General features: G+C 32.2%; 4 protein-coding genes across 7 annotated transcripts; 3 read left to right on the forward strand and 1 right to left on the reverse strand.

Moving 5' to 3' along the window:
* Positions 1 to 946: 946 nt before the first annotated feature.
* On the forward strand, positions 947 to 6,463 carry LOC114178324 (two-component response regulator-like APRR1). Of its 2 annotated transcripts, XM_028064161.2 has the most exons (7): positions 950 to 1,550; positions 2,003 to 2,164; positions 2,281 to 2,414; positions 3,203 to 3,370; positions 4,505 to 4,583; positions 4,830 to 4,871; positions 5,030 to 6,463. In XM_028064161.2, the coding sequence occupies exons 1-7, from the start codon at positions 1,364 to 1,366 to the stop codon at positions 5,944 to 5,946; spliced, it is 1,689 nt and encodes a 562-aa protein (XP_027919962.1). In that variant the 5' UTR covers positions 950 to 1,363; the 3' UTR covers positions 5,947 to 6,463. The 2 variants fall into 2 exon arrangements, with proteins under 2 accessions (XP_027919963.1, XP_027919962.1); XM_028064162.2 differs by lacking the exon at positions 4,830 to 4,871 and having other exon boundaries at positions 947 to 1,550.
* An 865-nt stretch (positions 6,464 to 7,328) lies between these two features.
* On the forward strand, positions 7,329 to 9,514 carry LOC114177428 (Pentatricopeptide repeat (PPR) superfamily protein). The gene has a single exon (XM_028062761.2). It carries the CDS (start codon positions 7,669 to 7,671, stop codon positions 9,160 to 9,162), a length of 1,494 nt encoding a protein of 497 aa, XP_027918562.1. The 5' UTR covers positions 7,329 to 7,668; the 3' UTR covers positions 9,163 to 9,514.
* Positions 9,515 to 17,855: 8,341 nt separating this feature from the next.
* Positions 17,856 to 19,695, forward strand: LOC114177961 (putative xyloglucan 6-xylosyltransferase 5). The gene has a single exon (XM_028063586.2). The coding sequence runs from the start codon at positions 18,094 to 18,096 to the stop codon at positions 19,429 to 19,431; it is 1,338 nt and encodes a 445-aa protein (XP_027919387.1). The 5' UTR covers positions 17,856 to 18,093; the 3' UTR covers positions 19,432 to 19,695.
* Positions 19,696 to 21,624: 1,929 nt separating this feature from the next.
* Positions 21,625 to 23,408, reverse strand: LOC114176464 (uncharacterized). 3 transcript variants are annotated; one of them, XM_028061512.2, is made up of 3 exons: positions 22,912 to 23,408; positions 22,193 to 22,292; positions 21,625 to 21,987 (listed from the first exon to the last, which is right to left on the reverse strand). In XM_028061512.2, the coding sequence occupies exons 1-2, from the start codon at positions 23,290 to 23,292 to the stop codon at positions 22,206 to 22,208; spliced, it is 468 nt and encodes a 155-aa protein (XP_027917313.1). In that variant the 5' UTR covers positions 23,293 to 23,408; the 3' UTR covers positions 21,625 to 21,987; positions 22,193 to 22,205. The 3 variants fall into 3 exon arrangements, with proteins under 3 accessions (XP_027917313.1, XP_027917312.1, XP_085527289.1); XM_028061511.2 differs by having other exon boundaries at positions 22,181 to 22,292; positions 22,912 to 23,407; XM_085671163.1 differs by having other exon boundaries at positions 21,625 to 22,292; positions 22,912 to 23,406.
* Between the last annotated feature and the right edge of the window lie 374 nt (positions 23,409 to 23,782).

The following is a 23,782-nucleotide window of genomic DNA, read 5'->3' on the forward strand; positions in this document are numbered from 1 at the left end:
TTACTTTCCCTTTCTTAATTCCACGTTGTTGGTTTCACTTGGTTATGGTAAGTATATAGGCGATGAAGAAACAAAAAGGCATCATAATATAACGTTTTGAAAAAAAGAAGAAGAAAAGGAACACGAGTTCTTGATCTTGTAAATTAAGATGTAAAAAACGAATTTAACATGCAAAGGTATAAAATGATATTCTGAATCTTAGATAAATTGAACTACAAACATAGATAAGTGTAAACCATACAAAAGCATAATTCAACACATGGCCATTCTATTTTGAAGCAACTTACAAGTTAAAAATAGTTTTACTAGGAACAATGATACATGAACATGTTTTATTTTTAAACATTTAAATAACATATAATTTCTTTCCTTTCCTTTTCTTTTTCAATCAATCATATAACTTTTGATACCTACATTTTTTTTTTCTCATTAAATATCATTTAGTATTTGTTAATCTATATTTTTCTTGTACTAATGAAAAAGATGACAGTGAGTATTATTTGATTAGGTATCAATAATCTGTCTGTATTTTTAGATATTATTTTTTCATATACTCCCCCATTTATTGAATTGAAAAGGACTTGACATTTAAATAAAATTTTCGTTAATTTTAGAACAGCTCGACATAAATCCTAGATAAGTTCCATACGATGAAACATATAATCACATTTATTTATTCATAATATTGTGGCTGATTTAACAAGAACACCATAAGTGGCTTGAAGAAGAAAAAAACGAACACAATGAGCTATTTTGGTTCCTGGAATGAGTGAATCTGAAAACTGGTTATGTATCAAAAAAGAGAAGAAAAATAGAGGTAGGGAAGATTTGGGATATTTTGGTGAGATTGTGGCTGCATAAAATGAGAGAGATTTGGGAGTGACGTGGCTTTCTCTCTATCTCAAACTAACTATCCATACCCTAACCCACTCATATCTATTTCTTTTTCACTTTTTCAACTCTCTTCTCTCCCTGCTTTCCACGTCATCCCCTACCCTTTTTGCTACCCTACGCCCCCTTCTCTCCCACCTCATCGGGCGCACTTTAGCTCCTACCACCATCTAGTTTTTTTTCTTCCTCGGATTGAAAATCCCATTCCCAGGCACAAAATACTCTCATGGTTGATCTTTTCTCACTACAGAGCCAGAAAAAAATTGGGTTTTTTTTTTTGTGTGTGAATTGCTAACGTGCGCCGCTTCTCCTGGGCTTTGAATTTTGCTGGTGCTGCAACGATCAGCTGATATGAACAAATGGGCTTTGAATATCATGTGTCTTGATTGGGGTTGTCGTTGCAAGATTTGATTTTGAGGGAGGGTTTAGTGTTGAGTTGTTGTTTTTTCTAGTACAGGGAAGAGGAGTTACGATGGATGCTGAAACTGAGACCGAGGAACTTATTAATTTGAACTACAGAGCAAGTAACTGTGGTGGGAATAATAGTAAGAGTGGCGATGGATTTATTGACAGAAGCAAAATGAGGATTTTGTTGTGTGACAACGATTCCAAGAGTTCTGAAGAGGTTTTTACTCTTCTTTTGAGGTGTTCTTATCAGGGTATGAATTAAACCCCCTTTACTTTCTTTTTTGGTGTCAATTGTTGTCATGATTAAGGGTGATATGTAGTAACAATTGGAAAGATGTATCGGTTTACTGTTGTTTTGTTAGAAAAAGTTGAATTGAAAGTTTTCTTTGTAGAATGTTTAGTGTTGTCAGAAATATGAAAGGGGTGATTTTGAATTGTTGTATTATATGTATTATTGAGTTACATGCTTTCATTTTGAAAATCAATTTGTGTAATTAGTCCAACTATTTGTATTCACTGGCTGATCTAAATTTTGCTTTTCAACGCTTGTGGACCTTATCCATTTGTTCAAGGTGTACATGAAAGATGATTCTTAGAGGAATATTTAGCTTCCCTTAAGCCTGTCTTAATTAAGCCTGTTCAAGAGAGTTTCTTGCTGCAACTTTTGAAAATATGACTAGCGTGGATATTTTATGCTCAACAGTTACTACAGTAAAATCAGCTAGGCAAGTAATTGATGCACTGAACGCGGAGGGGCAATATATAGACATGATACTGGTTGAAGTTGACCTTCCGGTGAAGAAAGGCATGAAGTTGTTGAAGTACATAGCAAGGGATAAAGAATTATGCCGAATCCCTGTTATAAGTAAGTCTCGAGTCTTTATTTTCATAAGGAAATTTTTATCACTCTTTATGTTTGGCAAATTATATCCTGTTTCTCATCAATGTTTTTTATTTTAATTTTTTGGGTGGGGGGTTAAGTGATGTCTGCACAAGATGAGGTATCCATTGTTGTAAAGTGCTTGAGGCTTGGAGCAGCAGATTACCTAGTAAAGCCTTTACGCACAAATGAACTATTAAATTTGTGGACACACATGTGGAGAAGGAGACGCATGGTATGCATTTCCCAACTTATTTATATTGTGTTTTATTCATATTATTATTGGTTTTCTACCTCTCATTAAACATCTCTATTCCATCTCTTCATCTCCATGTTTCTTTCTGGTGGACTCAGAGAATCTCTATTCCATGCAGTCAACTTTCATTTTAATAACATTTAATTGGGGTATTTGTTTGCTGTAATCCTACTTTCAAATGCATGTTTAACTGAATGCTACACTCACTAAGGATTGGAATTCAACTGAGCATAATGGCAATTCACATGAACATGCTTTTAGCTTCTGTTTGCTTCTGAAAAGCATTAGTGTTTAAGATTCAGATATTTTACATAATATTTATAGTATATGTAAACGTGTAAAGTATATGTTTAGTATTTCCTTAGGGTTTTATGGAAAGCTTGGAGAGTATGAATTTGTGATCAGCATTTTAAGGTAAGTTGAAATTGAATCAAAGCGTTCAGCAGAGTATGAATATGTGATCACTGCATCTTACTTGATTATTAGTTGAATTCCTGGTGAAAATATGTCATATGGCTTCATCATATGTGAATAAATGTGGAAAACATTGATTTAGTAGTCATGAATGAGCACAACGTTTCATGGAATAATCATAATGGAATATGGAATGTTGGTGCAGCCTCTCCCCTTCCTCTTGCTTGCTTCCTCATTGTTTATGTGCATTTGCGTATCCCCATTGCATAGGACATTTTTTTTTTACTAAATTTCCAATGTTCAACTTAGATCTTCTCAACTTGAAATTGAAATGGATATTTTTATTCTGGCAGCTTGGACTTGTGGAGAACAACATCTTGAATTATGAGTTTGAACTGGTAGCATCAGATCCAAGTGATGCCAATACAAACAGTACCACCTTGTTCTCTGATGACACAGATGACAAGTCCAAAAGAAGCACTAATCCAGAGACCGTAGTATCAATCCAACAAGAACAAGAGGTAAATGCTAGCAAACAGTATTTAAACAATAAAAGAAAGAATGTAGGGGATTTTACAGAATTGGAAATTGATGACTTTTGTCACCTTGAAATTAAATCTATTATATAAGAAATGGTGTTTTTCTCTAACAACATTGATTACTTTGCAAATTATTCAACTTTTCGAAGTTTTTTTTTTTCTTCTCCGTATTGCTGTGCTTCTATCTGTTTATGAAAGTGAGAAGCAGGCTTGTTCTTGACAGAACCCCTCCTAAACTAACACAAGTTTTTTTCTGAAAACTATTTCTCAGTGATGAAATTTCAATCAAGTCTACCCTGTAATACTAAGATATCCCTAAGAACTCTCCTAATTGATACAATTAAAATAAATAATTTCCTACTCGATAGAATCATCACTAACAATTATCCTATTCGATCAAATAAAAATAAATATATCAGTAATTGATAGGATCTTATATAAAAATTATCCTAATTAATAAAACAATGATCCGAAGATCAAGATCTTGTTAAGATAGGAAAAATTAAAGAAACAAGATAAACTGAAATAAGTCAAGATTTAAATAAAAAGTTATGGTAATCCTAGTTGCTGGTCCACAACACTGTTTTTCTCACTGCTTTCCACCTGAAAAGGGATATTAATTCTGATGCTAGTATTAAAAGTTGAATTGTATTCCATAAATTGATAATCTAAATGAATCATATTGCATTTTTATTTGGTACGGTGAAAATTGAAAATGTAAATGAATCATATTGCATTTTTAATAAAATCTTATACACCATTTCAGATGTAAGTCTTAATTAGTATCATAAATAAACAGCATTGCTGAAAATCAAAAATATAACTCTAAGGAAGTTACTATAAAATTTGAAAAACATTTTCTTTTTTCATTTACTAAAGACTAGACAACTCACAACTATGTATAGAGCCATTTGATTATGTATTTATGCATGTAGAAAGTGTTGATACGACCCTTGCATAGACCCAGTAATGCTGAAAAGGAGGCATTGCTCAAATGTCTGTTGAGCCAGCTACTGGCGTTTAAGTATGATCTGTGTGATTTACTTCTAATAACTGTAGATCAGAGATGTGGTTACGTGATATATTATAACATTTGTATAAAATTTATCTTTTCAGGTCAGTATTGCCGCCATCACCAATGTTGTGGTGGAGCTTCCCAGTCCTGATGTGCCTGGAATAAGTGATCGCCGAACAGGTATGCTTCTCATTTTCCTTTAACCACTGTTTTCAAAATACAAAATTGTATAATACTTTTGTGCATTATGTTTATTGAATACAATGTATAGGACAATAATTTGAATGCCATAAAATAACACATAAAACTTCAGTTTTTCCTATCTCTGTGCCCTTGTAGCCAATTTTGGTCCATGTATCTACTGTTCGATTTCTCAAAGAAATACATTTGTTCTTGCCTAATTGTGATCTATGATTACTCACATAGGTACTCCAATACAGCATCCATCATGCAGCAGAATTAATACTGGTAGTTTTCACTTGCACATCTTATTTTGCCTTCTACATTTATAATTTCAAAAATGGGAACGGTTTAAAATGGATCCTAAAGTTGAATAAAATTTGACTGAAGTGAGTAATGGCTTGTTATTTTTACTGGTTTCGCTCTGATTTTCCATCATTTTGCAGGACATTTTTCATCTGGTCCAAAGAAGAGTGAACTGAAGATTGGAGAGTCATCAGCCTTTTTCACCTATGTTAAAGCAACAGCACTGAAGAGCAACATTGAAGAGACTGCTCGTGTTGAAAATACTACTACTGAAGTTAGGGTGGAACATGTGAATCAAGCATGTGGTGAACAGGAGGGTAATGACCTTAATACACATGAAAATGGAGAAATGTTTGAACATCATTCACAAGATGACTTACCCAGCAGCAGCAGTATCCCTGATTCTTTTTCTATTGAGAGATCTTGTACTCCACCTGCATCTATGGAAGTTTCTCAGCAAAAGCATTACAGGGAAGAACATTCTCGGGGAGTAGTGCATCCAATAAATGGAAGTCATGGTTCCGATCCTGCTCAGCATGCTTATCCATATTATATTTCAAGAGTTGTTAATCATGTTATGATGCCATCATCAGCACAAATGTATCAAAAGAATATCCAGGACCTGCAAAGTCATTCTGCACAGTACAATCGTCTTCCCCAATGTCCTCCTCATGCAAGTGGGATGACATCCTTCCCATATTATCCAATGAGCATTTGCTTACAACCTGGTCAGATTTCTACAACTCATTCTTGGCCATCATTAGGAAGTTCAAGTTCATGTGAAGTGAAATCAAGCAAGGTTGATAGGAGAGAAGCAGCACTGATGAAATTTAGACAGAAAAGGAAAGAACGCTGTTTTGATAAGAAAATTAGGTATGTCAACAGAAAACGGCTTGCAGAAAGGCGGCCTCGTGTGAGGGGACAATTTGTCAGAAAGTTGAATGGTGTTAATGTGGATCTTAATGGACAACCTACTTCCACTGATTATGATGAAGAAGATGATGAAGAGGAGGAAGACAACCATGTAGCAAGAGATTTCTCTCCTCAGGATGCTTGAGAATCTCAAATTGTAACTTTTACCAAAAGGGTGAAGGACCATTGAATTTCTTTCTGCAGTGAAATTGTCCTGTTGAGGACTTGATGCTGTTCCTATTGCACTCTGCATCATCCTCATCAAAACTAGTTCAAACAAACTCTTGCTGGGGTCTCAAATTTCACTTTCTCAAATGGAAGTTCCATATATCTTCCTCAAGGTGTACCTGGGCGCAGGTCTTGCCCAAGTGGTCGAAAGTATTATTACACTTGTTTAATCAAAACTTTTGGAACCATTATCTTAAATTTACTGTCAAACAAATTTTGCAACCAGCTCTAGCATATTCTTCTTCGTAATATTACTATGTACAAAGTGTTGTGTTATTAAGCTAGTTTATAGCGGAAAAATCCAAGTGTGAATGTAGCTGATGCTGGTTAGTTGTAGTTATTTACCCACTCGAGGGGAGAGTTGGAGGTATAACAAAACCTCTGGATAATGTTACTATTGAAGACTATTTCACTACAAAGAGACCTTCCTACCATGATGTTCTTAGCTGTTACAACATCGACGACTATTACTATCACTTTAACGACTTTAATGTGTTTTTATTTGTCAAGACGTGTTTGATTTTGTCTTGTAGTTCATAGATTTTTTCCTCGACTTTTAATTTCTGAAATTTTATCTTTTATACTTTATCCTTATTATAGTAACTTTGTTAACTTAACATATAAATACACAAAAAGATAAACCTTTTCCGGAAGAAGAAAGTATGATTAAATTTTTCCCTAAATTACTTTTTGATCTTTATTTTTGTAAGAAATATCACAATTGTTCTTTTTTACTTGTCTTAATTTAGTCCTAATTTTATTACGAGTAACTCAATTTGGTTATTGCGATGAGTTTTTTATAAATGGTGTAAAATTTAGTCCTAATTTTATTACGAGTAACTCAATTTGGTTATTGCGATGAGTTTTTTATAAATGGTGTAAAATTTAATGTCACGTGTTAATTTGTAATTTACTTAAATTTAACATTATTTGTGAAAAAGTTATAGACAAAGACGAAATTGAATTATTCTTACACAAATTAAGATTAAATTGAACATAAAAAAAAATTAAAAAACCAATTTTATATTTAACAAATATAAAGATCAAATGAGTAATTATCCTTAATTTTTTTTACAACATTTCATTTTCACTTAACAGAATAAAAAAAATCCAAAATGAAATACAGAATATTTGTTTTAGGAACTGGATGCCAAATCAAATTAATTTCGGAAAGCAAAAACATATTTAAGACTCCTTTAATTTTTGAAAGGAGTAATTCCATGACAGATTAATCTTTTCGTATTTTGGAATTATTAAGAATATAATATAGAAAATGAGAAACATATTTATAAATAAAATTAAATAGAAATTTTAGGATGTAGTATAATTAATATAATTAAATTTTACTGAAAATATTTTAATATTCTTCTAAACTCGTGTGGTTCCATTTTTCAACCAGTCTGACAGGACAGCCCTGGTAATTTAAATCTTCGGCCCGACGTTAGAAGTTCATGTCCGAACCCAAAGTTTAAGACACAAGGGGTTTAACTGCTGTCTCTAAAGTTTGGATTTTGTGGATGGGAGCATCGTATCTTCCTGGGTTAACGTACAGCTGTGGTTGATCATCACTTCACACTGCACTGTGTCTGAAGATTTAGGGTTACAGTACTGCACATAACATGTTTGATGAATTTCAAGGATGAGATTCATGACGCACGTTTTGTTCAAACCTGCATGGAAACGTTCTTGGTCTAAAGCTACGAGTACCCAGAATTTGCAAATACTTTCATTTTCCCAGTACCCCACATTGCCGTCGATATCTGTCTCTCCCCAGTTGCAAGAGCTCTCCAGCATTGTCATGAGCACTGTTGGCGGGCTAGATGATCTGGAGTTGAGCCTAAATAAGTTCAAAGATTCTTTAACTTCGCCTCTTGTAACTCAGGCTATTGATTCTAGTAAGCACGAGGCACACACTAGAAGATTGCTCAGGTTCTTTTTATGGTCTAGTAAGAATCTGAATCGTAGTTTGGAAGACAAGGATTACAATCATGCTCTTCGAGTTTTTGCTGAAAAGAAAGACTACACAGCAATGGATATTTTGATGGGAGATCTCAAGAAGGAGGGTCGAGTCATGGATGCAGAGACTTTTGGTCTTGTAGCTGATACTTTGGTTAAACTGGGAAAAGAAGATGAGGCATTGGGTGTTTTCAAGAACTTAGACAAGTATAATTGTCCTATAGATGAATTTACTGTCACTGCTATCATTAATGCCCTTTGCTCCAAAGGGCATGCCAAGAGGGCTGAAGGGGTAGTTTGGCATCACAGAGACAAGATTACAAGCGCAAAACCTTGCATATATAGAAGTCTCCTTTACGGGTGGTCTGTGCAGAGGAATGTGAAGGAAGCTAGGAGAATTATTAAAGAGATGAAAACGAATGGGTTTATTCCAGATTTGCTGTGCTACAACACATTCCTCAGGTGCCTTTGTGAACGGAATCTTAGACATAATCCTTCAGGACTTGTGCCTGAAGTTTTAAATGTCATGATGGAGATGAGGTCTTATAGGGTTTTCCCAACCTCTATCAGTTACAACATTCTGCTTTCTTGTCTAGGGAAGACCCGAAGAGTTAAGGAATCTTGTCAAATACTCGAAACAATGAAAAATTCTGGTTGTGAGCCTGATTGGGTCAGCTATTATCTTGTGGCAAAGGTGTTATTTCTGAGCGGCAGGTTTGGTAAGGGGAAAGAGATAGTGGATCAAATGATTGGAAAAGGTTTGACGTCAAATCATAAGTTTTACTATAGTTTAATTGGTATTCTGTGTGGAGTTGAAAGGGTAAATCACGCTCTTGAACTGTTTGAGAAAATGAAGAAAAGTTCAATGGGAGGTTATGGACCGGTTTATGACGTGCTCATTCCAAAGCTTTGTAGAGGAGGAAATTTTGAGAAGGGAAGAGAGCTCTGGGATGAAGCTACATCTATGGGCATCATTCTTCAGTGTTCAGAAGATGTTTTGGATCCTTCAATAACACAAGTTTACAAACCTACGAAGCCAGAAAAAATCAGTCTTGCGGACAGCTCAAAAGCCAAGTCTCCACACAAAGTTAAAAAATTTGTTGGAAAAATGAAGATGAGAAAAAAATATGATGCAACGAAAAAGAAGAAAAAAGTTAAAAAGTTTACTTCAAATTAATTTGACAGTTTTACAGTTCTAGTTCCCGCTTTCTTCTTCCATTTTTCTCCAAAGAACAACTAACTTATTATTGTTGCTTGCTTATAATAGATTAATATCGTATTAGTACTACTGCAGGTTTGTGGTTATGAACTACATGCTTTGTTTTTGGATCGAACATCTTGCATGAAAATCTTTATGATCTCAGTTAAACTGCATCTTATTCTATTAGTTCATTAGCGACTCTTTTTTCCTTGGAGCATTGACAATATTTCATACAATAAACCTGGTCAGCTTAGCATCGGAAATGTGCTTCTGGCATCTTGATTAAATTTCAGGGGAAAGTTGAATTCTTATAAAGCTTGTATTTTTCCTTCTGCTTCTACTCTTTACATTTAGAATTGCACTTGTAGCTGGCCAACATATTATTTTAATATTTACAATTTATTTGACATCAGAAACTGGTTCCTCTAGTTTTATCTAATGCCCTGTGTAGTTTAAAATTGGGCAATTGGCATTCAACAGTGAGATTGTAGGTTTAGTTATATTTCACATTATGAAGCATAAGTCTAAATTACAAAGACATTACAGGCATATGTATCCAAAAGGATAATTTAAATACGTATTTATGAGTATGAAAATATTTATCAAATATTATCTTTTTACTTTATAAGAATGCTAGATGGACATGTTGGAGTGTGAACAACAATATCATTGGTCAGATGCGGACATGTACTCATTTTTCTGGTCGTTAAACCTTATAGTCGCATTCAGTTTAAACAAAATCTCTAAGTCTCCCTGATGAAGTATAGGTATGACTGAGTATCAATCCAAGGAGATGACTAAAAAGTGAATCTAATGTTTGTATAGGTCCAGATCAAAACAGATGGGGGAAAAGATTCGAAGAATTCATGTAAACTAAAATGATTTGTAGCAGAATAGGATGATTATTATGCACTATGCAAAGAGCTAATGGATGATGGAATGCTACTAGAATGAGTAAAAAGTGAGAAAGATCAATTAAAACTATTATGAAGATGCAATGGAATATGCCTAGCCACTTAAAATGCAGAAAATGCATGAGAATGATTTTTAAACCTGTTCGATGAAATGCCTCAGAGAACTCAGAATGAGGATTTTATAAATTTGATGAATGAGAGACATGTAAGCTATGTTCTAATAAGTACAAATATGCAATTGGAATGCAAAGAAGGATGCTAAAAATTAAAATCATGCATGAAAATCAAAGCTGGCAGTTTTGACACAAGTTTAAGACCAAATCTGCCTTCCTTGATTACTAATGCAGAAAATGCACATGCAGTGATTGGAACAAGTTGAAAATGATGTTTATGAATGGAAGATGCAAGCTATATTCAAGGAACACATGCAGGGCTAAAAGTCACGTTTGGAACTGAGTTTGACCGATTTACACATATCAAGATCTTTCTAAATGCTGAAACTATATGTTCTACTAACCTATAATGCAGTTGGTGTAGAGACAACGTATTCAACACGTCTGGAATGATGAGGAAAGATGACCAAAACTATTTAATCAGACAAAATGCATACATAACCAAAAATCACACTTGAAACTGGGTTTGGTAGCAACAGGCGTGACAGCGTTCTAAAGTCTGAACTGTTAAATTGGTTTCTATGCTTTACAATGACTTAACTAAGCTACTGATTAGGCAAACATGATCTAAGCTATGTGAATTGACCTAAGAGCAGTTAAATGAACAAAAAGACTAGTGAAATAAAAAATCCCCAATTGGGTAAAATTGCTAAAACAAAACTGAACTGGATTCCTAATCTATTATGCAGAAACTAAATTTACACCAAGCATGCTCAAATGCCAAATACAAATTCAGAGTTAAAATCAGTAACCGAAGAACCATTTGCCTAATCTACACTAACACATCAGATGATCTAACTAGTGGACAATGAATTGCAGTGAATTTTAAAGAAAGCTGTAAAAACTACTAACATAGCAACGCAGGAAAAATAAAGGATTGAAAACAAGGAAATTAAAGAAGATTAGAGAGCAAATTGAAAAGTAATTTCTGAATCAAGATGTGCTCCTAATTGGTGAATTGAACGTTAGAAGACATCTTGTGAATAAGGTCCACTTTGGATCCTTGGATTCTGAAACAGAATTCAAAGATTACAAGTTCAAAAGAAAAGCAATTCTGAATTCAATAAGGAAAAAATTGCACAAACAGATTAAAATGTTATACTCTGAAATTCTAAATCAAATTCAGTAAACTTGCTTTTAGGCAGGTAAAGTTAAGTGCAACAATTAAAAGGGCAATGACAGAATCGAACTATAACTAGACAAGAACATTAAAATCAAAGCAAGAAAGCAACAGGACATAAAAGCTAGAGAGTGAATTTGCAAGAAAAGAAAGGTCTGGTGCAGGAGACGTAACTGATGCAAGAAAGATTTAAAGAAACTCATACATTGCATTGAGTTTAAAATGTACATAAAATGGAGAGTTATCAGTGTACTTCCCTCAAAGTTCATACCTTTCACGGGAATTTGAGAGAATAACTAATATAAAGTGCATCTCTCCGATACTTCACCCTTGTCAATGACACGACTTGATTATTGTCTTCTGTAGTGTGGTTCTTCCAAGGACAAGGTTCTTATCAGTCAACATTTTGTCTCGATCGCTTGCACATATTTTCAAATTACTTATCTTCTTTATGTTTTTGAGACCCAACTTTAGAAATAATTTTTGAACCTCCTTGTAATATAGTTTGAGAAAGTTATGTTTATGCTTGTAGAAGCTTCCGTATCAAAAGCATCTAGATTCAAAAATCAGTTATTGTAGGAATTAATGGCACTTGCACACCCCATCGCACAATCTCATGTTTCTTTTTTGTCTGTGTTTTTGAGCTTTACTTATGATAGAAGTAAAATGCTCTTTTTTTCCATTTAGGAGGTGAATGTGCTATTTTTGAAACTACATCGCTCATAACACAGTGTTACAAAATGGAGGGAGCAAGCAGAAGATCAAGATCTGAGAACCCCTCACATGGGTCCATGGCACATGTAAGTTAAGCAGAGCGTCAATATGGGGATGTTGTGGGGCCCATTTAGGTCTCACCCACGTTTCCAGTTTCCGCTCTTCAATCCAACATTCCATGACAATGGAAGTGGAATCCACGCGCTTCCCAGAAGATGAGAATAAGCTAAGGACGCGTTGACAGTATGAAGATGATGTCGTAAAGAGGTGCGTAACAACAGTGAAGGGACAAGATGGTCCAATGCCAGAATGTCCTAAGCTGGATTCGGCTCCATCTCGATGCATACTTACGTGCGGTGATTAATTGGTTTCCCCTTTCCTCTATAAATATCCTTAATTATAACATGTTCCTTTTTAGCTTTGGTTTGGCACATAATAATTTTTTGTTTTGGTTGAATCTTTTTTTTCTAGTGAAATTTAAGATTAATATATTTTTTAAAACTTTGGTTTAATAGTCTCTTAATCTAAGAAATGTATAGATCTAGTCTTTTTAATAAATTCAAACACATTTTATGATATTATTTGAGTTGTTTTCACTATATATGTTTACTCGAATGTTAGTTGATAATAAAACATATTTGAAACAGGATTAAAAACATATTTAACTTTTTTTAGGCTTAATTATACATTTGATTATTGTATTTGTTTGGTCGTTTCAATTTGTCTCCTCTTTCCTTCTTTATCAATTTGGTCTTTTAATTTCTTAAAATGGTCCAATTTGTTCAATTTCATCAAGCTCACATTAACGTCATGTTCGTACGTGTCAAGTGTTAATTTGTGTATTTTTTAATAATTTTTTTTAATTTAAATAAGGAAATACATAATCTATCACATGTTAGGTCATGATCATGTTATGTGGGGGTGGGAGTGCCACATATCATTGTAATTGGCACATGGTAATAGTTGTTTTCCATTTAATCCAGATATTTAAAATTTTGATTCAATTTAGTCATGAAATATTTTAAGAGAATATAATTTTATTCTCTCTAAACTGATACCAAATCAATAATTAATCTTAATTACAATATATATATATATATATATATGAAAATATTTGTTTAGAATTTATATATTAAATCACTCCACCTAAATACTTAATTTTTTTTTACATTTTTACATTGTAATTATTTATACTTGTAAAAAATGATATAATTTGAATATTTAGGTAAAGTAATTTGATGTATAAATTTTAAAAAATTTATTTTAACATGTATATATGAATTTAATTATTAATTTGATATCAAATTAGACAAATTAAATTGTTTTAGAAAAATAGAAGGATTAAATTAAATTAAAATTTTTAAATATAGAGATTAAATTAAAAAAACTACAGTCATATTATATTAATAATAATGATACAATGACACGTGACACCTGACAATTTATGTTTATTTTTTAAATTAAAAAAAAAAACTAAACAAAAAATTATAAATTTCACAAATTAACACCAATACGTACAAAGATACTATATTAAATAGGATCAAATTAGATTATTTTTAAAAATTAAAAAATCAAATTAAACAAAAATAAATAAATAATTCAACTGAAACGAACAAATACGAAAATTAAAACAAATGTGTAATTAAGGTTTTTTCAAAATTTGTTTTCATAATTTAATTAGTTAAGATTATCTTCTCTTTTGTTGGAGTTAGTTCTTGGACAATATTACGGTGATACTTAACAAATTTTTATATATCCTTTACATATATTATTTTATTCTTTAATTATTTTTAAAATTAATTTTTTAATGATAAAAATATCCTAAAACTAATTTGTCAATTACTTATAAAAAATAAAATAAAAACACTTTCCTTCAACTCTTTAACTACATTCATGCCTTTTGGCCTTTTGTCTCTTTTTAACTTGTCGGATTGGGGAATTAGTTGACTTCTTTTTTCTGTCCAACCAAATCTTATTCATACACAAAACTAAAATACGCTTTTGACATTACAAAATTGTGATGTGTTATAGGGCACCCAATTGCCCAATCTCCTTCCCTCATACTTTTTTATCTACATTCCAACAACTGAAAAATAAATTCTTCATTTCTAGGGACATTAATGGAAATAGTTTTACAAGATCAAGTCATCACTTATAATTGGCGTAGCTTTTTAAATGAATTCAATATTTTGTTATTCTCTCCAAAGCTACCAACTTTTGATTTTGTTTTGTACAACTCTTTTCGAAAATTATCTTTTTTAATTCTTGTAAAATGTTCAATTTTTGGGTTTACTCTTTGTAATATTTTTATTTGGTTTTCATCCCTCCAAAATTTAAATAGTTCTTTTTAGTCTCTGATATTCATTTTAAAATAAATAACTAACGTTTCATGGATAATACGCACCTATACATAGTGTGTCACATGAGATGGTTATTCAACTCATAAGTAGTTAAATAGGACCATGTAATAGTATGGACTAAAAGTTATAATATTTAATTTTAAGAGGACAAAAAATAAAATTTTTAATAGGGACCGAAATAAAAAGCACATTCATTTTACATTGAGTATATATATATATATATATATATATATATATATATATATATATATATATATATATATATATATATATATATATATATATATATATATATATATATATATATATATATATATATATAATGTATTTATCCTGCATAAATTGTATGTGAAAATGAAATAAATTATTTACATTGCAAATATATGCAGCATTGTCTAAAATTATTATCTTAAAATGAAATTTTTGAATAATTTTTATAAATTACTAGTTCAAAACCAATTTGACTAGATACATTAATAAAAATACCCCGAGTAGGTATTGTGATTATATAATGTCAATTTACTCTTTACATGGATTGTATTACATATCTAATGAATTACACAAAGAAATATTCATTGATGATACGTGATTTACTTAATATTAATATAAAATTTAGTGTGTATTTGGTTCTTCATCAAATTAGTTATAATTAATTTTCTAACGTAAAATTAATATATGTTTAATTTTCAAAATCAATTGAAAAATAAAAAATTTACATTAAATAAAAAACAACTAATGCTCACTTTTGCGTTGAAAATCAATTTTGAATGCTGAACTAAACACACTTTTAATTTTATTAGCATGTCTACTTTCACATGTTTCATAGTACTTAACTGAATATATATAATTTTAGTTGTTTAAATTTGATAATTATGAGATAGTAATCTAGTTTGGTGTGCTGACTTGTTGATAGATATATATTAAAAAAAAAATACAGTATTGCATCATGAGTATTACTTCAATGATATAATAGTATACTTGTGATATATATTATTAGTTCACCACTACAAACGAATGAATGAATTAAATTAAGTTTAATATTCTATTTATAATAATTTACTGATTTTATAATCTAAACTATATATAAATTAATAAATATAATTTATTAATCATATTCATTTTCAACATGGACTATCATATGAGTTGGTAAATGAAAATTATTGTCTTCATGTTATCATAAGAAAAATTATTTTTGTGAGAAAAAATAATCAGTTAATATAGTGAATAATTTAGATACTAATTTATAAATTAAGAATTATTGATAATTAAAATAAATTTTGTTATAAATAAAAAATTATAATTAGTCTCTAAATTTGTAATTAAAATAGTTCTTCCTATAAATTGATTTCTAAATCGTTTCTAAATTAGCTACCAAGATTTTGAATATCAAATAAATTGTTCTCTAAATTTGATCTATATTTAGTCATTTGGAGATTAAATTAGAGACCGATTATTTTGGTGGTCAAAACCTTATAGTTAGTGTTAGTGACTAATTTATATATCAATTCATAATAAAAAAAATAGTTGCCAATTTAAAAACAAATTATTTATATTAAGAACTATTTTAATTATCAATAATTTTTAGTTTATAAATTGATATCTGAATTAGTCACAATAATTAATTATTTTTTATCACTCAAATTTATCATTATTTAAAAAATTTGTTATAAATGTATTATCTGTTGGGTCTTTCGAGGAAGAATCAGTGAGGAGATATAACACTAATCAAATACGAACCCCCTCCATATATAAGAGATTGTCACCATTTTTTAACCTAAAAGTCTTAAGACAATGAGTGTATAAATCTTTATTCTTATAAGATATTCAACTTTCTCATCTTTAATCAATATGAAACTTAAGCTCACACTTGAATTCCAATATTATAATCTATATTAAAAGGACTTACATGTTATTATTCGGTTATTGTCTACCAGAACAAAAATTAACTTCATACGTATTATAAAATCATTTAACTCATTTAACTATGTTAAATTTCAATAATTTCTTAATATTTTTTGTAAAATGAAAATGTACATTGTAATAATTTAACATAATACTAGATATTAATTAAAGTGATAATATTTTTAAATAAAATAGAAGTAGATAAAAGTATTTATAAAAAAATATTATTATTTTTCTTATAAATAAAACGAAATACTAAACGTTTTGGTAGATGTAAAAGAAAAGAACAAGATATATTTGATGCAAAACATGATGGTTACCTTATATAAAACATCCGTCTTTTGGAGAGATAAGCATATAAAAAAAATGAAAAAAAATCCTTATGTATATTTGAATAAGCCTAAAATAGTGTAGAAATTAATAAATAAAAGGTTAAATATGTTTTCGGTCTCTCAAGTTTCAGTGAATTTTGGAATTAGTCCATATTCAAAACTTTATAGCAATTTAGTCATTCATCTTTAGAAATGTGTGAATTTAGTCATTCTTACCAAATTTTGTTAAGTTTATTTGATATTTTAAACACATTTAATGATAATATTTGAGTTAACATTGAAGTAAAAATGTGTCAAACGGTGTAAATAATTCAAATACTAGTATAAGATGTGCTTGAAACGTTAGATAAACTTAACAAAAATTGGTTAAAAGGACTAAATTCACGCATTTTGAAAAATGAAGGACTAAATTGGTCAAAAATTTTGAAGATGGACTAATTCCAAATTTTACTTGAACTTGAGGACTAAAAACGTATTTAGTTATAAATAAATAATGTGAATATTTTATATCATTCAAAAAATTATTTTTAATACTTTTTAACGATAAAATATTTATTAATTTTTTGTTTCTATATTTAATTTTTAAGTACTTTCTCGTGTATGCATTTTGCACCTGTTTTCTACTTCATATATACATTTTCTATGTAAAGTCATAACGAAAGTGACATCTTTTAAAATAATTATTACAAAAATAATGATTTAACATACAAGATAATATATAATTAAATAACAATATAAAAACTTTACAATAATAGTTTTGTATATTAAGTATATTTTAGGGTTTAGCAGAATAAAGTTTGCTTTTCATTGTTAAAAAAATAATAATATTCTTTATTCAGTTGAAAATTTGAATTGTTGGTATATAATAGTATTTCCATAAACGATAAAAAAAATTGTTTTTTCCGAATTGGAAGTTGCTATTATCCGATTGATAAGTTAATATTTCTCTTATCATATTTAACCGTATAATTTATTTTAAGCGTTTTTAGTTTTGTCCATTTTACCTCTGAGCGTGTCGGAGGCAGGAACTCAACTAAACTGCTGTAAACAGCAATGATGTTAGAAAAGAAAAAAAAAATGTATTAAATATAAATATAAATTAGCAGAAAGAGGGGAAAATATATTTTATTATGATTATTTATAAGTGTTAAAGATCTATCTATCTAAGACTAAGGAAAAGGAAAAACACGTCTTTCTTAGTTTCTGTGTTCCTGCAACCCACCTTCACTTTCATCTCCTTAAAAACAAACCAATGATTTTGTTTGTAAACCTCGATCCGAGGAGACAAACACCCTCCACACTCTAGCCTTCATCCTCTGTTTATGCAGCATTTCGCAAACAACACTTTTTGCTGATTCGTTTCAGGTGAAATTCCCCAAATCTCGTGCCGACATGGGGCAAGATAATCACCACAAGCGCAGCACCAGCAACGCTTTACCCACCTCCAACGCTCGAGGACGCGCCACCGGGCTCCCACGCGGCCGCCAGATCCAGAAGACCTTCAACAACATCAAGATCACTATTCTATGCGGCTTTGTCACCATCCTCGTCCTCCGCGGCACCATCGGCGTTAATCTTGGCTCCTCCGATGCCGACGCCGTCAACCAGAACCTTATCGAGGAGACCAACCGCATCCTCGCCGAGATCCGATCCGACGCCGACCCCTCCGATCCCGACGACCAGCAACCCTTCAACCCCAACGCTACCTTCACCCTCGGCCCCAAAATCAATAATTGGGACCAAGAGCGCCAAAATTGGCTCACTCAAAACCCTGAATACCCTAATTTCATCAGAGGTAAACCTCGCATCTTACTCCTCACTGGTTCCCCTCCCAAACCCTGTGATAACCCTATTGGAGATCATTACCTCTTGAAGTCCATTAAGAACAAGATTGACTACTGTAGATTACACGGGATTGAAATTGTGTACAATTTGGCTCATTTGGATGTGGAACTTGCTGGCTACTGGGCTAAGTTGCCTATGATTCGGAGGTTGATGTTGTCACATCCCGAGGTTGAGTGGATTTGGTGGATGGACAGTGATGCGTTTTTTACTGATATGGTGTTTGAGCTTCCCATGTCTAAGTACGATGCGTATAATTTGGTTCTTCATGGATACCCTGATTTGTTGTTTGACCAGAAGTCTTGGATTGCGGTGAATACTGGGAGTTTTCTGTTTAGGAACTGTCAGTGGTCTTTGGATTTGCTTGATGAATGGGCTCCCATGGGACCTAAGGGGCCGGTTCGCGAGGAGGCCGGCAAGATCTTGACGGCCAATCTCAAGGGGAGGCCGGCTTTTGAGGCCGACGATCAGTCTGCATTGATATACTTGCTGCTGTCCAAGAAGGAGAAGTGGATGGATAAGGTGTTTCTTGAGAATTCCTTCTATTTGCACGGTTACTGGGCAGGGTTGGTTGATCGGTACGAGGAGATGATTGAGAAGTATCACCCCGGGTTGGGGGATGAGAGATGGCCGTTTGTGACACATTTTGTCGGCTGTAAGCCCTGTGGGAGCTATGGAGATTATCCTGTGGAGAGGTGCCTCAGTAGCATGGAGAGGGCTTACAATTTTGCTGATAATCAGGTGCTTAAACTCTATGGGTTCAGGCATCGTGGTCTGTTGAGCCCCAAGATCAAGAGGATCAGAAATGAGACTGTTACTCCTTTGGAGTTTGTAGACCAATTTGATATTCGAAGGCATTCTACGGAAAGCAAGGGATTGAAGAGCTAGTAAGAAATGCTGTTCAATGCTGGTGGTATTATAGACAGAAATTATTTAGAAGTGAAATTTCATTTGGGGACAGTTCACATGTAACTTCTGCTTTTTCTGTTGTCTTGGTACTTCTTTTGAGAATGTTAGGATATAATTCTTTCGTAATTTATCTTATGAGTTTGAGCAATCAGCAAACAAATTTTATTTACTCATCTGCTGTATACTGAGCTTCCTTTGTATTTGGGCTTTTGTGACATTAAATCAATTCACGAACTTAATATACTTCCGTGTCCTCTTTCTGTTTTGTAACATGAGGTAACCACCACTTTCTGTTTCTGATATATTTGATCTGCAGATCTCAAATGTGTTTCCAAATTCCAAGAGAAAGCAAAGAAAATAAAGGTATGATCTTCAACAATGGAAGTTTGTGATAGTTTGTCTGAATTATGATTCGAAGCAAATTTTTATGATACATTTGGACAATGTTTTGGATTCATAACCTTAGTGGTAACAGAGAATCCAGAATGTGAGGAGTGTTCTTTGACATGTAACAACAGAATAAATATCTTATACCAGACACACCAACATCTTTTAACTGCAACACTGTTTTGTCTTGGAGCCAAAAAGGTGTCATTCATTGTAACCGATAGAGCGGCTTTATATGTGATTATCGTGTCTCACTAGGCGCTGCTTTCTTGCACGTTAATGTTATCGTATTTCTTTGTCAGATGCTACAGCTTTCGTTCCGATTATACATTCAGTGCACTGTAGGTACAGAAATAAAACCTTGTATTTTCTTGACGAGTTGTTTTCACCTTCCAATAATTTTTTTCTCTTCCCATTTGCGAGTACCACAGAGCTGAAGAAAACAAATACTTCGGACAGGTTATCATTTATGACTGATGAGCAAAGAATAGGAACATAGTATGGTTATTAATATGCTGTAGAAGTTTTAGTATTAGGCTATTGCCACTTTCTTTGGCACTACTTTTTCTAATAACCTCATTGTCATTTTGTGGAAATGGGTTAATGAGATTTACATAAATTTTCACTTAACAATAAAGCATCAAAAGAAGTATGAAAGTACTCTCGCTGGTCTGACGGTGATGGTAATTCAACACACTCTCGATTTAGTTGGATGCTTTTAAGAGACTCCTAACACCACATCACTTATCTCTGTATCCCTATCGTTATCTCTTGCAAGTTATAATTGCAAAATGAGTCAATTCAATATTTAAGGTGTCGCCTTCATTGTACTAACAAATAATTGCACAGTTGTGGTTTGATTAAAATTCAACTCCTTTTATAGAGTAGAGTAGAGATCGCAATGAGACGCGTAGAGGTTGTTTGATTATATTTGTCCCATTTTATAAATAAAAACTTATACTTATCGTTATTATTATTATCAAATAATGTATATTTCTGATGTGTATCTGTCTTAATTTTTATTAAATAATTTAAAAATAAATGAAAATTGAAACAAATAAAATATAATATTATGAAAATTTTAATTTTGAAAAAGATATAAACTTTTTTCTCATAAATAATAAATAACAATTAAAAAATTGTATTTAGGTACATTTTAAAATAAAGTATCAGATTAACTAAAGTATTTAATAATTAAAAATGATGACCAGTGTAAAAATTCAAGGATTATATAAACACGTTCCATCCGAATATTTTAGTTAACATTGGGATTTCCATTAATTCTCGATACCAATGAATATGGATTTACTTATCAGAAGACAAAGAAGGGAAAGGAAAATACTATAGGTTGCTTGATGTTGGGGAGAAGGGAGGAGCAAAATGTTAGAAGCAAATCTACTATTTCACATCCTTATTTTCAGTGAAATTACTTATCTTTCTAACCATGTCCTATGTGTCTCATTTATTTCTACTCCAACAAACAACTACACATTTAATTTTATTTCTTACTCCTTTTTTTCAACTTATTTCTTCATTGTTTTCTCCGAATTAAGCACACCTAAGTGATCTCACCCTTTTTCCTTATGTTATGTATATTGTATATGCACAACACAAGGTAGTCCTGGTTTCATGTATATTCTATTTGGTATCAGACTATCAGTCCTTTCGATCCAGCTTCATCATTGTTAACCAAGAGGATGCGCTACAAAATTTTCTACATATGATTAACAGTTCAAATGTTTTATTGCATGGCTTTTATTTTGAATAAAAGTATAGGAAGTCAAATGAAAAACCGTAATTCAGCCTGAAAATATATTAAACCATGTAGAATGACACGTTCTATGGCTTGCATCTCAAATATATTAAATAAAAAAAATGGGATTTTCCAAAAAGCTCACCAAATATGGTGGGAGTCATTTAGTTAACATCAAGGGCCTGCACAAATGAAACATGCGCTGAAGATCTATAGCACAAAGAACTTAGCTGAATAACCATTAGTACAGTTAAGAGAATTCAGCCATTTCCTTGCTGATCTAGTCATTGACGAATCATGAGGAGTGGAGAACTTCCTTCTTCAACGTTGGCACTTCAATTCGTCAGCCATTTGCTTTGCAGATGCCAGTTCTGAGTACATGTTAAATCACTCAGCTGTAGCAGGAACATGTGCGAAGAATCACAATTAGTTCTTTTGTCAATTACAACCTAACTCTCACATGCAGAATACAAACAAGTTGAGAAAATGCACACGTAAGCAGTGATATTTAAAAATAGAAAGACAAAAGCGGCATCACTGTTTGGTGAAACTCTTGTTCACCGTTCTTTGTGAATGTGAGCTACCAACCATTTTCACAACCTATAGGCAATCATTAGTCCACTTTCGCAGCCAGAGCCTTGTGACGATCGATAAGTATTTCGTTCATTTGTGCAATCTGGTTCAATAGTTGGGCAATTTTCTGTAAACAGAAGTAACCAGCAATTACAAACGAAGGCCAAAACAAATGAGTACTAGCTAGCATAGTAGTAAAAAGTGTACATATTCAAGAGAATGAATACAAAGAAATGAGAGAAAACATAAATGCATTTGCATAGAAAATCAGTCATTCATGCGCACATACACATCCAATTTTTGGGTAAACAAGGTGAGGTCATTCTTAATTGTAAATTTCCTCCACTCCATTTGCTATATGACTCCTGAACCTTTCTTATCTTGTCACTGTAAAAATTGTTCTGACCTTAAATTTCTTAACCTTAGGTTCACTTCAATCCAAATATTGTTCGTTTTAACTCCCATGGGATGTCATAGTTCTATTCATTAAAAGGAAGATAAAGGTGTTCACAAATTTCTCTTTTAACCTTGATTCCTAACCAATTTGAGGCTTTTTAGTGAATGAAACAAAGCAATCACACGATTAATACAACATTATCACATGCCACACAACAAACAGGTTGTTGTCTCTTTCCGTTTTTATAGGCTTAACTATCCTATGGTTAACTAGTACACCCAGAAAAGCTAACATGAGCTAAAACCCATAAAAATGGGAAATTTTATGAAAGAAAAGAAAAATACCGAACCTGTTCTTTTTGCTTGACGATGGAGATGAGACGAGCTTCATTGGGTGTGAGGGTTCTCTTCTTCTTCGCGGCGGTGATGATCCAGCAGAACATTAAGAGCGCCGCAGCGGGAACCCCAATTGACCAAATTGCCCCTTTGTTCCTGAAAGAGGAAAGCTTGGAACGAAAGATCTGGAGGGCGATAGTGGTCCAGCCGCGAATCCGAGAATGGAAGGGTGAGGGAGAAGGAGGTGATTGGGGGGTGTGGTGGTCTGAATGTGGTGAGAGAATTTGGAGGTTTTCGTGGTGAATTGGGGGAAATACCAAATCGTCTTTGTTATCGTGGATTGACCAATCATTTGGATTTGGAAGTGGTGGAAGTTGAGGATCCACATTCCCCATGCTTCTTCATTCAACTCAGGAATCACAATTGTTTTTTTTCTTCTTTTTCTTACTTTCTCATTTTCTTTAATTCATTTCATAAGCTCTCCATTGCACTCCACTGTCAGCTTCTTCGCAAAATTTTGAATGTAAACAAACACACACAATTATTCTTTATTTTTTCGCATGTTTAATGCCGCAAATTTTGTTTATAATAAATTGGTGATATTTGATAATTCAATCATAATAATGCAATTTAAATAAATAAGGATTCAAGGTTGTATCAAATTAATGATAAAGATAGTTTAATCCACTTTTTTTTTATCCACTTTTAACTCACTTTTTCAATCACTATTAAATAATTTATTTTGATTTTTTTAAATGATGTGATGTAATTAATCTAATGGTGATTAAAGTGATGGGTTAAAAGTGGATAAAGTATCATTGTCTTTAAAAAAATTCTCTTTCTGAAACCTATGTCGTTTATTACGATACAAATGTAATGAAAAAG

Source organism: Vigna unguiculata, chromosome 3 (genome assembly GCF_037176805.1).
Source record: "Vigna unguiculata cultivar grain cowpea cultivar isolate G323 ecotype 2 chromosome 3, ASM3717680v1, whole genome shotgun sequence".
In the NCBI taxonomy this organism is placed as follows: domain Eukaryota; kingdom Viridiplantae; phylum Streptophyta; class Magnoliopsida; order Fabales; family Fabaceae; genus Vigna; species Vigna unguiculata.

Excerpts from the sequence above, each read along its gene's own strand:
- LOC114178324 (XM_028064161.2), top strand. The coding sequence starts at position 1,364 with ATGGATGCTGAAACTGAGACCGAGGAACTTATTAATTTGAACTACAGA. Across the intron at positions 2,415-3,202 it reads TGTGGAGAAGGAGACGCATG|CTTGGACTTGTGGAGAACAA; the intron begins GTATGCATTTCC and ends TTATTCTGGCAG. Across the intron at positions 3,371-4,504 it reads CAATCCAACAAGAACAAGAG|GTCAGTATTGCCGCCATCAC; the intron begins GTAAATGCTAGC and ends TTATCTTTTCAG.
- LOC114177428 (XM_028062761.2), top strand. The coding sequence starts at position 7,669 with ATGAGATTCATGACGCACGTTTTGTTCAAACCTGCATGGAAACGTTCT.
- LOC114177961 (XM_028063586.2), top strand. The coding sequence starts at position 18,094 with ATGGGGCAAGATAATCACCACAAGCGCAGCACCAGCAACGCTTTACCC.
- LOC114176464 (XM_028061512.2), bottom strand. The coding sequence starts at position 23,292 with ATGGGGAATGTGGATCCTCAACTTCCACCACTTCCAAATCCAAATGAT. Across the intron at positions 22,293-22,911 it reads TCGTCAAGCAAAAAGAACAG|AAAATTGCCCAACTATTGAA; the intron begins GTTCGGTATTTT and ends TTCTGTTTACAG.